This window comes from Anas platyrhynchos, chromosome 33 (genome assembly GCF_047663525.1).
Source record: "Anas platyrhynchos isolate ZD024472 breed Pekin duck chromosome 33, IASCAAS_PekinDuck_T2T, whole genome shotgun sequence".
Taxonomy (NCBI): domain Eukaryota; kingdom Metazoa; phylum Chordata; class Aves; order Anseriformes; family Anatidae; genus Anas; species Anas platyrhynchos.
In genome coordinates, this window is record NC_092618.1 from 1,205,550 (window position 1) to 1,220,328 (window position 14,779).

A 14,779-nucleotide genomic window follows, 5' to 3' on the forward strand; every position below is an offset into this window, starting at 1 on the left:
CTACCAAAGTACCGATCATAAACTTACTCTGTAATTACCACTAAACTGAAAACCCTTTGAAGCATTATGCAGTAAGGAGACTGACAGCTCTACGGATAAGTAAGAGCTATCACTAGCCATACACCAACCTGGCACGTCTTCTACATTTTTGTGACCCAGCATTTTCAAGTGACTCTTTCTGTCTGACAGAACAGGGCTGGCCCGAGTTAGTCCTCTCTCGATCTCTTTGTCTTACTGAAAGGAAAGAATTTAGAATAATGATACAGATACATTTAAGAGAGGAGGATATCAAAAGATAAAGAAAATGCCACGTGTTTCACTCATCCCTAATTCCAGAAGAATTTTTAACCGTTTTTGCTTTTCATCAGTGCATGGTACAAGTGGAAAACTACGCCCTTTTTAAAGGTGAACTGAAAATCACAAGAGCAAGACTATTAAGTGTGATTAATTACTGTTATATCAAGGATACATAGCACTAAGTAGGCCAAACAGCAAAGAAATATAATGGGCACAGGACACACGTGTCTGATAAAAACAGCGAAGTTCATGTGCAGAATGAAGGTACAGAACTGAAACAGAACTGTGTGCGCAAACACATGTATTTGCATTGAAAAAAATTATCTCACTTATGTGCAAGAAATAAGGTTTTAAGAGAAACTGTGCGTTCAACCTGCTTTCCATAGGAGCTTGGTAGCGGTCAACAGGTTTCCTCCGTCGAAGGTTGTAACGCCTTGGAACATCTTCACCGTCATTTTCTTTGTTCTCACTTCCTCTTGCTGTTTGTACTGTACCACAAAATGACACCGAATCGTTAAGTACTTTTGCAAATTATATGAAATCCAAAATGCATTACACAGATGCCTGTAAGTTTTATTATTATCATTATTTTAATGACACAGTGGATCCTGCAAAACCTTAAGATGAATTTATGCAAGTCACGTTTCAGAAATCACAAATCCTAGCAGATGAGCATGCATCTAGACATTGTCTGTCCTCTCTGAAACTGCTGATGGACTTGTCGTCAGCCTCAGTGTTTAACAACAGGCAAAATTCTGTCATATTGCTTAGCTAAGATGCAGATCTTCTGAAAACAGCTATTTCAGAAAGTCACTTCTTAGTTTGAGAAAGTGTTTAATGGAAAGGGTTTTAATAATCTGTAGTGCTAAGACTAAGCACAGTAATCTAAGTCCAAGTCTAGCTCTGCCACAAATTCTGTGAGCAATAATGGGCCAGACACAGGCTTGAAGCTCACCAATGAGAAAACAATGCCAAATGCACATAAGCTTAGGCCATTAGCTTCTGTCAAGTAACCTGAAGTTGTTTCATGAAAGATGGTAAAAAACACAAAAACCAGAGTGCAATTATCTACTGGGTTCTGGTGAATATCCTCTCACGTTAACAGCAGGACACCGAGGAAGGAACGTACATACTCCGTTCACCTACCTGTTTGCCAAAAGGACTTATCTTTTTTTCTTGGAAAGCACCGCCCTCTTTGGTTTTTATTTTTTAACCCCAAAGGTTGCATTGCTTTCTGAACGCAAGGTAGGTGCCATGGGGTATACAGACAGCACACGGAAAACTGAGCGATCAGTAAATGAGTTTGTGATCACTACCATCTCCAGTCCTTGGTGTTCCAACACTTCTATCACAAAAGCATGAATTTCTTTGCTTTATTGCTCCACTAACCCTTTCTCAAGAAACCCTGTGCTCAAGAAAAACCTGGAGGAAAAAAACAAACAAACAAAAAAAAACTTTCAAAACTAAAGCTTCCCTCTCCCCACCATTTTCTTGTGGATAACTTAAGCTTAATATCCTTGGCAAAAAGATATTGCAGCAAAACCTTTCACATAAACTTAGTGTTTCGTGAAAAACAACAACAAAAAAAACCTTTAAATTGAATTGGAATTTAAATTCAAAACTTTGAATTCAATTGAATTTAAATTAAAAAAACTAAACTAATTAAATTAAAAAATTTAAATTCAATTGACTGTTCAGAGGAACAGTCAAGCTTGACATTATACATCCTAGAATTAAAATCTAGTTCGAGTTTTTCTCCCATCTCCAGACCTTGCTAAAGATGCTTATTAGGAGCTCTGTCAAAAAAAAGTGTAAGGCTTGTTATATCAAAGCTTTGAACCCTTCTTACTGCCCTTGACCTTCTTCACATTGCTGCTCCTACAAGGGTGAGTACTATCATTTTTAGTACGGGAGGGAAGCTGTGATATCCTTGATTGGGGGGTCGTTCTGTTTACAAAATGAAGTTCCAGCAAGAGTACATCAAATGAAATTTCACTCCAAAGTCAGAAAATAGACAAGATTTTTCTGCTTCCCGGCACTAACTTTACTAAGAGCTTAGTTAGTGTTTGCTCAAGGTAACAGCAAAGGCATGAAGAAGTTAGAGGAGGGCACTGGTAAGGGCACGTGGGAGAATGCTTTTCTCCCTCCTGTTCTCCGTGCTGATAGAAAGGGGCCTCACGAGATGCTTGCCCTAGCACAAGTTTGAATCCAGGCATCTGAAACAACTCTTGAAGACATTTTTTATTCCCCAGACCCAGCAGAGATGAAACAAGACCTAAAGCTTGATGAGACCAGCCTGGTCTGCCACAGTGATGTTTAATGTTTTTCCTCCGGGAGGCTTAAGAAAGGAAAGAGTGGAATAACTCAGGAGACCTCTGTACACATAGTTATGCATTTCTTTGATGACTTCTCTGCAACAAGCACAGTGCCGTGTACTCGTGTTATTCTTTATCAGCTCTTCTTTTATCTTCACCTTGTCTCAAACAAGGGCACAGCCAGGAACAATGGACCAGGAACCCTGACCATCCTCTGGCTCCTACAAAAGCATCCCAAGTCAGTGAGACAGCAGACACTGAGAAGCACTACGTTACCTGCAGCAGGCTGCCAGCAGGGCAGAACTGGCTCGTATCAGTCACACAAGGCTGAAAAAACACACTCAAGAAGTGAAATTCAGCAGAAGCAAGTGGCTAAACCAGAGCAAGGAAACTGCAGGAAGGAATTTTGTAGTAGTTTGAAAGTTATTTTCCTCCTACTATGGGAAGTGATCAACAATTGCTTCTAAGAAGTTAGCTGTTGGGTGTCTCTAAGGAAGCAAGCAGATGCTCAAGTGCCAGCCAAACAGGTAAGTGTGTTTAGGCTAGGAGCTCTGGTGTCAAGTCCCTACGCAGATGACTCAGGAAGGCTCAGCAGAGAAAAGGGCCACTTCCCACTTTCCCCAAACAAAAAGGGAACTCTGGAGCACACGGGTGTCAAGTACAGGTCACAACAAAACGACCTTGTTCGGCCTGAGGAATCACAGCGGGGTTGTAAAGCTGCAGACAAACAGCCTCCAGAGGGACAGCCGCCGCTTACGGTCTGCCACAGGACTCCTTGGGACTGGAAACTTGGGAGAAGACGAAGCCATCAGACTCCGGTTTACCTGAGACTTTCTGCTGCATGCTCCTTAATCTAGATGGATGAAATACGCAGGTAAATGGCTTGCTGGTATCGGGAAAACTGCAAAAGCTGCTATTGCCGAGTCTTTGCGCACCAGAAAGTCAGGGAAGAGACATTAGGATGTGAACAAGCAGCTAGGAGCAGGATCGCCATCTCTGTCATCTAGGGCACTTCTACATGTCTCTGCTATATGAGTGCTCCAGCAAAGGCTGGCGGTCCTACAAACGAAACAGGAGTGACTCTGTGCCTTGAAGCATGGGAAAGTTCTGCAAAGAGGTGAAAAAACACAAAGAAAGAAACCAAACCAAACACACCTTACAACCTGTTTCATGAGAAGGATTCTGCTTTCGCTTCAGTGAAAACTTTACATTTAACTTCCTCATTCCTGCTCCCACAAGGAAAGCGGGCCAGCTGTTTGCCCTGCCTGACTTTGCACAGCCTTCCCTCACGTGCCACGGGCAGCTCAAGTCCTTGCAGGCTTTGACAACCGCTTCTCATGCACACTGCAACGGCAAAGTGGAGATACTGAAGCAGCCTCCAGCGCCTGCTTGCAAAGAGACGACACCCCAAGGGCTGCTTCCTGCTTAGTTCAGTAGACTTGAAATGAGAAGGGGGAAGAGAAAGAGCAAAACAAAACCCCAGCCTGAACCCAAAGAGCCGAGAACGCTGAGCTCGGCGGCACGGAGAGCTGAAAGCATCGCTCGGAGGCGGGGCTCGCCCTGAGAGCTGGGAGGTGCTTTGAGGTGGTTCTGCTCTGCCTTTGGGAAGAGCAGAGCTTGAGCTCTAGCTAGCTGTGTGTACAGCAGCCAATTCCTTCAGGTGATGCTGAGCGGGGATGGGAGCAGCAAGACGGAGCTGGAAAGGTGTGGATGAAATACCAGACACACGAATCGTCCCTAAGAGCAAATTCGGGCTTTCCCTAACACCATCAACCCCTTAAGGGAAGTCGTAACCACATTACACCCCCTAACTAACGGTTTTTTTACTTCAGCACTAATTAACCCTGATTTTTAGCCTTGCTCTCCGAGCCCCCTCAGCACCCCCCGCGTGCACCTGCCCGCGGGGCCGCCTGAGGGGGTGGGGGGCTGGTGAACGAACCCCCCCCCAAAGCTCCCCGCCCGGGCTCGCTCGGAGGGAACCCCGCGGGAACTCACGGCCGGGGCTGCTCTCTGCCTGCTCGTCCTCCTGCCGCCGGGCTGCAGCGAGAGGAACTCGGAGCTCGAGTCCATGGCAGCCAGGGACCGCCGGCGGCTGCCGGCGCTGCGCCTCAGCACCACCATGGCGGCGCCGCAGGGCCTCCCGGAGGCGCGGCGCCCACTGAGGCGGCCCCGCGGCCCGCTGCGGATCCCTCCGCCTCACACGGAGCCCTCCATCCCCCTCCTCCCCCCTTTCTTCCCTCCTCGGCGCGGCTCCCTCTTCCGGCCCTCACTGAGGGCCGGCCCTCGCCCGCTCTTTTAATTTTTTTTTTTTTTTTGGAAGTATTTTTTAAATCTTTGCCGGCGGAGGGTTACAGGCGGGAGGCGCAGCACCGTTTGAGCCTTTTGGCGGGCGGGAAGCGGCGCGTGCCGCCCCCTCAGGCGGGCACCGCCTCCTCACGGGCTCCGCGCCCGCCCTCAGGCGGCTCCCTCAGGAGCCCGGCCCCGTTCCCCAGCACGGGAAATCTGCCCCCGGAGCATGGCGGAGCTGGATGAGGACCGGTACCGGCCGGCGGTGCCTCCCCGAGCCGCCTGCGCCTACACCGGCTGCTACTGGTAAGGGAGGCGCCTGAAAATGGCGGCCGGCGCCTGACTGGAGGCTGGCGGCACGCTGAGGGGGGGAGTTGAAAACGGAGCTAAAAACCCCGCAGGGAAACCTTCCCGGCCCGGTTTGGGTTGCTGGAAGTGAAGGTGAAAAGGGGATTGAAAAGAAAACGGTGCCGTCGACGGTTGTGTTTTGCAGTGAGGAAAACGTGTGGAAGCTGTGCGACTACATCAGGAGTCGGGGGGAGCGCCCTGTGGAGGAGTTCTACGCGGTTTTCATCTCCAACGAGAGGAGGATGGTGAGTGGGTGAGTTGTGCGCTCCGTGGGGGTGGTAAACCAGAGGCGGGGGGAGGTGGGAGGCGCTTTAACTACCCCAGGCCTTTTAAGTACAGCCTGGGGTAGGTGAGTCTTGGCCCCAGGCCCCCCTGCAGCAGCTGAGAGGCACGCAGGCAGCAGCACCTGGGAGCATGAAGAATTTCATTTGTTTCTGGCCTCCAGACCCCACGCAGTATTTGCTCAAGACATCAAGGCAACACCAGAACCTGAGAAACAGTAAAAGGAAACAGCTCGACCTGCTGCACCAGAAGAGAGCCCTGCTCTCTCCTCTGGAAGCCCCAAGGATAAGGATACCCTCAGGGGAACAAAAGGTTCATGGCATTCTTTCCAAGCTTAAAAGAAGTTGCCCTAAAACAACAGATCAATCTTAATTAAAGGTTAAAGGTTGGGCTAGATGATCTTAAAGGTCTCTTCCAACCTGAATGTTTCTATGAATGTCCTTACCTGACACGCTTGGATTGTGGGAAGAAGGAATCACGGTGTCCCTAAGGGCTGTGGGATGATTTTTCCCTGTCATCCATCAGGTTAGGGGGAATATTACATTATATGGTCCAGAATAGCGCCCAGTTTAATGTTTCTGAAAGATAAAAACTGGAGCAAGCTTTCTGACAGCAGCACTGATACAAGCTGATGAAATGCAGAGTTTAGCAAAGAACTTACCCAACGTGAAACTAATCTCTGTAAGTCAGGAGTGGTTTATGCCAAATTGCTTAACTTTCAGGTCCCGCTCTGGAAACAGAAGTCAGGGCATGGAGATGAGCCTGTTGTCTGGGTAAGGCCCTCTGTTCTTTCTTTGTCAGTATTTAAGTGCGTGCCTCTGCAGCTGAGGTCTGCAGGATCAGATGTGGGTAGTGTTAGATACCTCTGCTGGAATGAATTTAGGTTTATGTCCCCCCTGAGCATCAGGAAGCACTCTGTATGTGCCAGAGGTCCCTTCCGACCTCAGCCGTCCTGTAGTTCTGTATTAGTATTTATTATTCTTCTACAGCAGCCTAAATGCAACCCTTTTATTGTTCACAGGGAAATAGCAGTGAGATGGCCCATAAAACCACCAGGTGACAAAGCTTAGTTAGCATCGGTAAGAGTGCACAACAGTTCTGTGAAAATTACTGTCTGGTTTTGTTGGCGCCTGCCAGCTTTGTAGGATGTTAAATAGATGTCTTGTAACAAGCTGACGGGTGAAAATATCCATATAGGTCTGACATGGGATGGAAAAACGTGAGCAATACATGTCTTCAGGTGCCAGCTTGTATGTAAGCTCTTCCAGAGTTTTTGGCGTGTCATTTAATTTAATGTAGTTCAGTAGTTGCCACTACAGAATTCCTTTTAAAGATGTGTAGTTATGGTTATACTGTATGGGAGGGAAAAAATAAATTTTGCATGGCAATTTGTTTCAGAAATTCTGTTTTAAAAAAAAAAAATCTATGAATTTCTGAAATTCTGTCCTTACAGAATCATTTTCTGGAAAATTATCAGTGTGTTTATATTGTACAAAAGGCTTGGTTTAAAAAGAGGTCCAAGTGTTATCGGGATGATCTGAGAAGGAATAGGAGTTAACAACAACTATCTTCAATTTACTTTTTGGAAAACTGCAATGAATGTAAGTAACTAACACTGAAAATAATAACTGGAGTTTCTCCAACCCCCTGCCATACCCGTGTTTCCTACATGTTAAGGAATCAAAGATGTGGTATGAGGACTAGCGTACTCTTCAGGTTAGCTGCCCAGGCTGATATCAAAGAAGGCTACAAGTAATGGGGAGAATAGCAAGGCTTACCAAAAGGCACGAGGGCTGAGGCAGGCATTAGGAAACGTCTCTCCTGGTGCTGGAACATCACAGGCGTGATACCCGAGCATCAGAAAGCAGTCTCTAAAGAAGAGAAGCTGTAGCCTCAGCTTCCAGGAGGCTTTTTTTCTACTCCCTGTGCCGGTTTCTGGTTAACAACTGTTTAACTCCTGACAATTACCGTTCTTCCCAGGACTACCACGTTATCCTACTTCGTGTCTCCAGTGGGGAGCAGAACTTCATTTATGATCTTGACACAGAGCTGCCATTCCCCTGTCCTTTTGACGGGTACAGCACGGAGGCCTTCAGGCTGGATGACAGCCTTCATCCTGAATTTCACAGGTGAGGACAAAAAAAATAAAGATGAAGAGCATGAATTTTATTTCATGAAGTCCAAGTTGAAGTTGTCTCTGTGGATATATACTGATAGAAGTCTTCTGTTATACTCCAAGAAACTCAATGCACTGCATTATTTTTCTAAAGCTCTTTAATTGCTGTTGTTTAATCATCAAAAGCCTTTCCTTGCTGATGTTTATTCTTAACAGCCCAGCAGCTTAGCCCAGTGTTTCTGAGTGGAGTATTTAACTAAGCTAAGGCTCCCTGGGAGGAAGAAAGGGCTCTTCTCCAGAGTGGCTAATGCAGCGTTATGTACATATATCTCTTGATACAATTGTGCATTGTTGTTCAGGAAAATCCGGATGATACGAGCAGATCTGTACCTGGAGACGTTTGCTTCGGACAGATCTCACATGAAAGATGCAGATGGGAAATGGCAGAAACCTCCTCCCTCGTACCCCTGCATTGAAACAGCAGGTGAGCTGGCAGGACTCCTTTTTCCTTTTAACAGAGTTGAATGATTCAGTCAGAGGTGGGTGCAATAAATAAATGTGCTTTTGGACATGTGCTTTGGAAGCGTATCCAGCCAGCACAGTGTGTGGGGACAAAATGGGGCTCTGCAGTGCTTGCCTTTTCCGAACATGTAAAGTGTAGCGTGCTTCCTGGCAGCTGCCACTGCTGTTATCAAACACGAACTGCTGGTCTTCAGAAACTGAGCAGAGAGTAAGAGGTATGAAATGTTGCAGTGGGGAGCTGAAACAGAGGCCAAGCAACCTGCCTAGGGTTGGAAAGGGAATTTTTAACACGGTGATTACCCCACTTTTTTTTATCACACGGCGTTTCAGCTTACTCGAACCAGGTGTTTGCCAAGCTGGCTAATGTTTGCCATGTGCTTATTCTCTCCTTTTCTTCCCAGATGGAGAGAAGTGTGGTGAAGTTTTGTTTTGGTGGAGTTTGTTGATGCTGTGCACGTTTGGTTTTGCTGCTTTTTTAATAATACAATGCTACCATATATTTCTGTTAGAGAAGGTGGGGTCAAAGGAACATGTCTTGTGTCTAGAGCCAAGTTTATTGTGGTTTTAAGCTACAGGCAAGTTAATTCACAGTTTTTGTGTTGCTTTCTAAGAAAGTTTGGCGTTTCACTTGGGTATAAATGAGTTATGAGTGGGGGCGGGAGCACAGGTACAGCCTTGTGAAGCATTTTTAGAAATTCCAGGCTATGAAACACCTGTCTCAGCCAGCCCCCAGGTCATCCTTGGGATGTTGGTAGGTAGCTAAAGATGCAGAGACTTTGATTGCTCCCATACTTCATTCCTTAGCCTGTACCTTGCCAGGCTGGGAGGAGCATCCCCAAGTCATCCAGTCCAGACCCTGCTCAAAGCCGGTGCAATTAGACTGAGGGGCTTTAAGACTCTGTCTGGTCTAGCCTGGAACAACTCCAGGGACGGCCATTGCACCACCTCTCTGGGCACAGTGTTCCAATATTTGATCCCAGGCATGAATTCAATACAATTCCAGTATGCAACCAGAGTTTCCTGTGTTCCCACTCGAGTGCTTTGCTTCTTGTCCTGTTGCCAGCCACCTGGAAGGCTCTGAGTGCACCTGTGGTGATGTGCTCTTGTCTGGGCAGTCACCTGGGTGTTGCAGGGGACGGTGACTGCTTACCCTGCGCCCACCCAAGGTGGAGGATCGCTGACTGGGTAGCTCTGGGATTGGGGTCAGAACAGGAGGAGACTCTGTCAGGTCTAGGACATCTCGTTCACACTGCCTTTCGCTCAGTGCAAGTTTCTCAGGCTTTGATTTTGTTTTTCCTTTCCTCACCTGAGGCACCTCGTAATGGTGTGTGCTTCAATGTATGCACAGTCTTATCAGGCATAAAGCACCTGATTTCAAACTTGATAGGAAGCCAGGTGGCTGACCTTTGGTTAGTGTAAAACAGCCTGGGACATTGATGTTCATCCACGCCAAATGCCTTTATGGATAATTGCTTCCTCCCCACTTAGAGTACTCTCTTTTCCATGCTAATTTGTGTTTGTGGAAGATTAAATTGCTCGCTGCTGGTGTTAGAGGTGACTGTAATTTAACAGCTGGCGGAATTGATCACGTATATGGCTTTAGTGCCAATTTATTTGTGAGATCAGAGCATTACATTACTCCTTGAGGTTATATTGCTGTCATTTAGAGAAGCCAGAGTTATAAGCTCTTGAGAAGATGACTACAAAAGCTTATCAGTTACAAGGACTCATATTACATCTATTTGGTCTGTCTTTGATGCTAAACAAATGCTTGAAGACTGAAAAATAGCATAAATACATATATTTTTTTTTAATGTATATGAGCATTGTACTGTTAAAAAGAAATGAGCTTGTGAACTTAGGGTATTTAAAGAAAATCAGCGCTCTGGTGCTGCTGCGTCTTAAAGGATGTTAGTTACACTCAACACACCCTGCTTCACTTATCCAGTGGGGGTTTAAAGCTTTTAGTAAACTTAAAAAGATTGGAGGTTTTGTTCTTGATACTGAAATATTGCCTCTTCAGGGCAGAGCAGCTGCTGAGCCCAAATAGAGCACTTTGGGCAAGGAAATTCTGTAGCATTTAAGTCAAATGTAGGCCAAATAGGGTAATGTAAATACCCACTGTGGTGCTGGGACAAGGCACTGGGACCAGTGATGCCTTTTTATGAAGTTTACCAGGAAGTGTTAAAGGACTGTGAAATTCCTGTTGGAATTCAACCAATAAACTATCAGGAACCAGTGAAGCATTTTTTTTTCCTAATACTAACTCAAAAGGAATAATTCTTGTGTTGGAGTAAGTCTTGTGTTGGCAGTGCTCTGGCCTCTGTTCCTCTGCTGCAGGTGCTCATCCTGCTTTTTTAAATAAAACTAAACAAGATCTGTTTTGAGGTGTGGATTCACCATTCTGGAGCTGGCTAGCCCAGCCTGGGGTTTTCTTTTAAGTCTTCCTCCTACAAATGAATGAGGTTTGATTCTGCATGGTTTAAGTCCCGATGAGATCAGCCCTCCTTGCTGCAAGCCTGTGTAAAATCCAGCTTGCACCCTGCAGTTACTCAGGTCTTACTGCTTCGATACAACTGGTAGCACCAGCTCCTAACGCTGAAAAGCCTCACTTTGATTTTCAGTTCTCCCCAGGTGTTTGGCAGCACACAGGCAGAATGGATGTGTAAAGGCTTTTTGTTCTTTTTATTACTACTGAAATCCCTAGAAGCCATGAATTCTGGGGGTTTATTTCTGAAGAATGCAGGTAGGGCAGCTGAGGAACTGTGTGGGTGCCGTGTGTGATGCGTTTCTGTAACGGGCAGCTGCTAGACAGGGCAGGCAGGTGGCTGCAGTTCCCTTCTGTACCTTCTCCACAAGGTAATGGCAGGATCCTAGCAGAAGGAAAGAAGGACTGATACAGATCTAAGCAGCTCATGCGTGCTATAACCTGATTCCCATTTGAAAATAAAACTGTTGTGAGAAACACCTCAAATAATTTTCTTCAGACAGGATCTTCTGTGAAGTTATTTTATTTGCGAGTGCAATGGCATGCGGCCTGTCAATCAGGAGCGCATTTCAGTAAACAAACCATAACCTTTTATTCGCTATTACCCGATGCCTGATCACCTCCCCTGTTTCCTCACTGAATCCTCTCTGGATTTATTCTTCGTTCCCCCTCAGCCACTAGATGCCCTAACTATTTGACTTCTCTTTTTCTATGAATTTTAATTTATTTTCCAATCCTTTCAAGCCCTGTTTTCCCAGAAATTCAAATAGCTTGTTAGTGCCTTCCTTCACAGCTGTTTTCTCCTGTCCTAACAATAGAAGATCATCCATATATTGTTACAGCAACACCCCCTTTGGAGGTTGGAATTACTCCAAAAACTCCTGTTGGCAGATGCCACAGGTATCGTGGCTGTTAGGCTGTGCACTATCGGATGGTGTTTTTGTTTTGTCCCTGCTCAGGGCAAAAGTGTCAGACTTGATCAAAAAAGAAATGAAAACGTGCACGGATCTCGGAATGCACCAGGTAGGTCTCACGGACTGTAAACAAAGTGAGTTTGGGCAAAGAGGAAGCCTTAGCTCTGTGCGTGCCCAAATGCAGACTAGTGTAACACCTACAGCATCAGAGGAGGACTGTGAGCGTGTTGTAAATCTTAAAAATAAACAGGAGATTTTTCATTATTATTTTTTGCCACTTTTTATCTGCTTCAGAAAAAGGCTTTTGTGGTGGTCTGTTTTTGCGGAGCTGTTGGCTAAAGCTGTAAGGTCTCACATAAGTGCACAGCCTTTAGATGTGACACGTGAATAACAAGGATGACAAAGGGGGACTTCTGTCTCCTGAACCAAAGGAGATGGGAGAGCACTACAGGCAGTTACATGGCTCTCATACTGCTTTAGTGCCACCTACTGACTGGTCTTTAGACCATCTGCTCTTCGCGGGACGGTGAAGCTTGTTTCTTCTTCTTGCTTGCCTGTTACAACAGGTTTTGCTCTCATTAAACTCCTGATGCACTGTGTTATGCCCTGCCACCACCCTCCTGACTGTCAGAGACTGTTTCCCTTCCTACAGACAGTGTGACAGCAGTTCCCAAGTTGCTAACAGCAGCTGCTTTGGTTGTGACTCTGCTGGAACAATCCCCCTTGGGCTTCTTCACCATTCGCAGAACATTTTAATTAAATTATTCTTCTGCTATGCTCAGTGCACATAAAGCAGGGACTTGTTTATCTTTCAGATCTTAAACTACATGAGTAATCACATTAATTGTAAAATAAAAGCATCTGAGAGGAAAAGACAAGCTGGGGATTGGAAAACAAGCTTACCAGGCTACCTGCATGCTGGAACTGTTATCCTCTGCTGGTTGTTCTGGAGTTCCAACAGAAAATTGCTGGGCTTGTGCTATTTTAAATCCCCACGTAGTCAAGTAGAAAGTGGCCTAGTGCTGGCACTTGTGGCAGCAGTGGGACTGTGGTTGAGAGAGTTTTTGATGTTCAGTACCCAAAGGGGCTGACAAGGAAAAGGTCAAGTTAGGGGCCAGACCTTGCAGGTGCTGAGAGCTGGGGCTCAGAAAATCCCAAAGCTGTGCTGCGGTGTAGATATGGTGCAAACAAGAGGGCTGCAGGGGCTGCGTGTTGGCTGGGACTGCTGGGTATGGGATTCCCAAACGTTGTCTTCCCTTCCTCGCTTACACTATCTGTAATGGTGAGCCTAATTACACAGGCTTTTTGCAGCTGGAGCAAATTCCATTTCTATGGAATTTGGTTCTGGTGGCTCTGTATGGTCTGCAGAGCTGTTGGACTGCTGCTCAGCAAGTGTGCTGTGAGCTGCTCTGAGTTATACTTTCAAACGGTTTTTCTTGGGATTTTCATGGTAGCTGTATGTGCTACAGAAGCTGAATCGGGAACTCTGACATTTCACTTCTCTGCTCTTGTTTTAGATTCCAAGATGAACTTGGATGATTTCATCGGTATGAATCCCAGAGTGGGCTGGGGCTCAGTGCTGCCCTTATCGGACTTTGTGCGCCAGTTTGGCAGACAGACTCATCTCAGCTGCTCCGTGAAAGCACAGTGAAGTAAAGAAGCTCTTTCTGCTGCAGGTTGCAGGTGGTTTGATTTGTTTTGCTGCTCTTACATTGTATTTATGAATGGTTTACATTTCTTTATATGGAATAAGCGTTTGGGCAAATACAGTACCCAGGGTACACTGAACTGAATAAAGTCTTTTATTTTTATTACAAAAGAGTCAACTTCTTTTTTTTTTAATAAATCAGATCAGAGGTTGACATCCCACCATAAACGTGTTGCTCTGTTGTAAACAGAGGCCACCCTTGCAGCTCCCCCCACTACCAAAACCTCGCCACATAAACCCAGCACCTGGGCGTCACTCAACAGAGCCATTGAGCTGTAGAACATCAGGTTGTCATCCCTCCAGACATGAGTTTGCTCCTTGATTAAACTACTGAGCTGGTTCCTGGTGGCTGAAATCCTTGGCACGCTCCCTTTAGTGAGGCTCAGATAGGAGAATTTGCCACGTTTGGTCTAATTTCAGGATCAAGGCTGTTAAGGAGAACAGAGACAACCATTATTCAGAATGTAGAAGTTAAAAATCAGCATGAAGAAACGTTCCTTTTTCTCTTTACTCACTCTTTAGCTTGTCCTTTCCCACAGAGAAGTCCTGACTTTCTGTAGTCCATTCCTATTACAGTATTTATGTGCTGAGAGTCCCCGTGTGGTGGCTTTTTGGACTCGGTCACCCTTGAATTAGGCATTGAACAAACAGAAAAAAGTTCCTCACAGTCCCACTCTCTCCTGGCTTCTCTGTGCTGGTGGTCACTGGAAATTCTCCAGTAACCCAACACTACAACGTTTGCTACTGAAAATGTTAGGGCAAGGCCTTGACGGCCTGACATCCACGCTGGGGTCACCCTGTCCCATGGGTCGGTCCTCTCGCTTCCACCAAACTATGGATGCAGTGAGCTGGGATGGGACAGAAGACCCATGTCTGTCCTGCCTCTTTCTCCTCTGCTGCTTCCTTTTTGTTAAGAATATCATTTATTCAATTCAACCTCTTTTATGTGCCTGTTTGGGACTTTAGGGGAAAAAAAAAAGCTCTATTTTTCTGACATGCATTTTCTCGGTTGATGCATTTCTGCAGGCCTGTCTCGTGGAAATAAAATTTTTCAGTTGGCCAGCAGAGAGAGCAGTCAGCACGCAGCAAGCGTGCGGCCAGTTCCCTGCTGGCACGGTGTGCCAGGAGCTGTTACAGCTCAAAACAAATCATCCCACAGCGGCGCAGAGGTGATCTGTGTCTCACAGGGTTGGGGCACCGGGTTTCGTGTTGCCCTTGTCAGCCTGAGCCCCTGAGGGCATCGAGGAGCGTGCCAAGGCCTTCAAACCAAGCTTTTGGATCGAACCAGCGTTTGTAATTCCTACTGAAATGGGTGCGTGGCACTTGAGGATGTCAAACTAATCGATGTATGGATTTGGGGGGCTAAATTTAGGCACCCGGGAGGCTGTAATCCGATCTGCACCATTAAGTAGAGCAGCTGGGAGGCACCGGGCTGCACTCGTATGAATCAGATTCCAGGATCAGAGCCCGGGTCGGAACATTTTGGCCTGTGGGGCCCTTCCC

General features: G+C 46.2%; 2 protein-coding genes and 2 long non-coding RNA genes across 7 annotated transcripts in view; 1 reads left to right on the plus strand and 3 right to left on the minus strand.

The window, feature by feature from the left end:
- Nucleotides 1-4,742, minus strand: part of LOC140000148 (ATPase family AAA domain-containing protein 2-like) — a 15,675-nt gene extending 10,933 nt beyond the window's left edge. The window contains exons 1-3 of the mRNA XM_072029922.1: nt 4,608-4,742; nt 671-785; nt 129-234 (exon numbers count right to left, since the gene is read on the minus strand). Of these exons, the coding sequence (XP_071886023.1) occupies nt 129-234; nt 671-785; nt 4,608-4,733 (347 nt within the window). The 5' untranslated portion in view covers nt 4,734-4,742. The remainder of the gene's footprint in view (nt 1-128; nt 235-670; nt 786-4,607) is intronic.
- LOC140000150 (protein N-terminal glutamine amidohydrolase-like) overlaps nt 1-13,387 on the plus strand; it is a 16,425-nt gene extending 3,038 nt beyond the window's left edge. Inside the window, exons 1-6 of one of the 4 annotated variants that reach the window (XM_072029924.1) lie at nt 5,070-5,204; nt 5,392-5,491; nt 6,251-6,301; nt 7,509-7,657; nt 8,004-8,128; nt 13,086-13,387. In XM_072029924.1, coding sequence (XP_071886025.1) covers nt 5,128-5,204; nt 5,392-5,491; nt 6,251-6,301; nt 7,509-7,657; nt 8,004-8,128; nt 13,086-13,219 — 636 coding nt within the window. In that variant the 5' untranslated portion in view covers nt 5,070-5,127 and the 3' untranslated portion in view covers nt 13,220-13,387. Of the gene's footprint in view, nt 1-5,069; nt 5,205-5,391; nt 5,492-6,250; nt 6,608-7,508; nt 7,658-8,003; nt 8,129-13,085 lie in introns of those variants that run through there. The other 3 variants (XM_072029927.1, XM_072029925.1, XM_072029926.1) reach the window with 3 other exon arrangements.
- Nucleotides 2,524-3,898, minus strand: LOC140000151 (uncharacterized). Its single transcript, XR_011805430.1, has 2 exons — nt 3,768-3,898; nt 2,524-3,671 (listed from the first exon to the last, which is right to left on the minus strand). It is a non-coding gene; the product is annotated as an uncharacterized lncRNA (long non-coding RNA).
- On the minus strand, nt 13,348-14,319 carry LOC140000152 (uncharacterized). The gene is made up of 2 exons (XR_011805431.1): nt 13,792-14,319; nt 13,348-13,704 (listed from the first exon to the last, which is right to left on the minus strand). It is a non-coding gene; the product is annotated as an uncharacterized lncRNA (long non-coding RNA).
- Nucleotides 14,320-14,779: the final 460 nt, after the last annotated feature.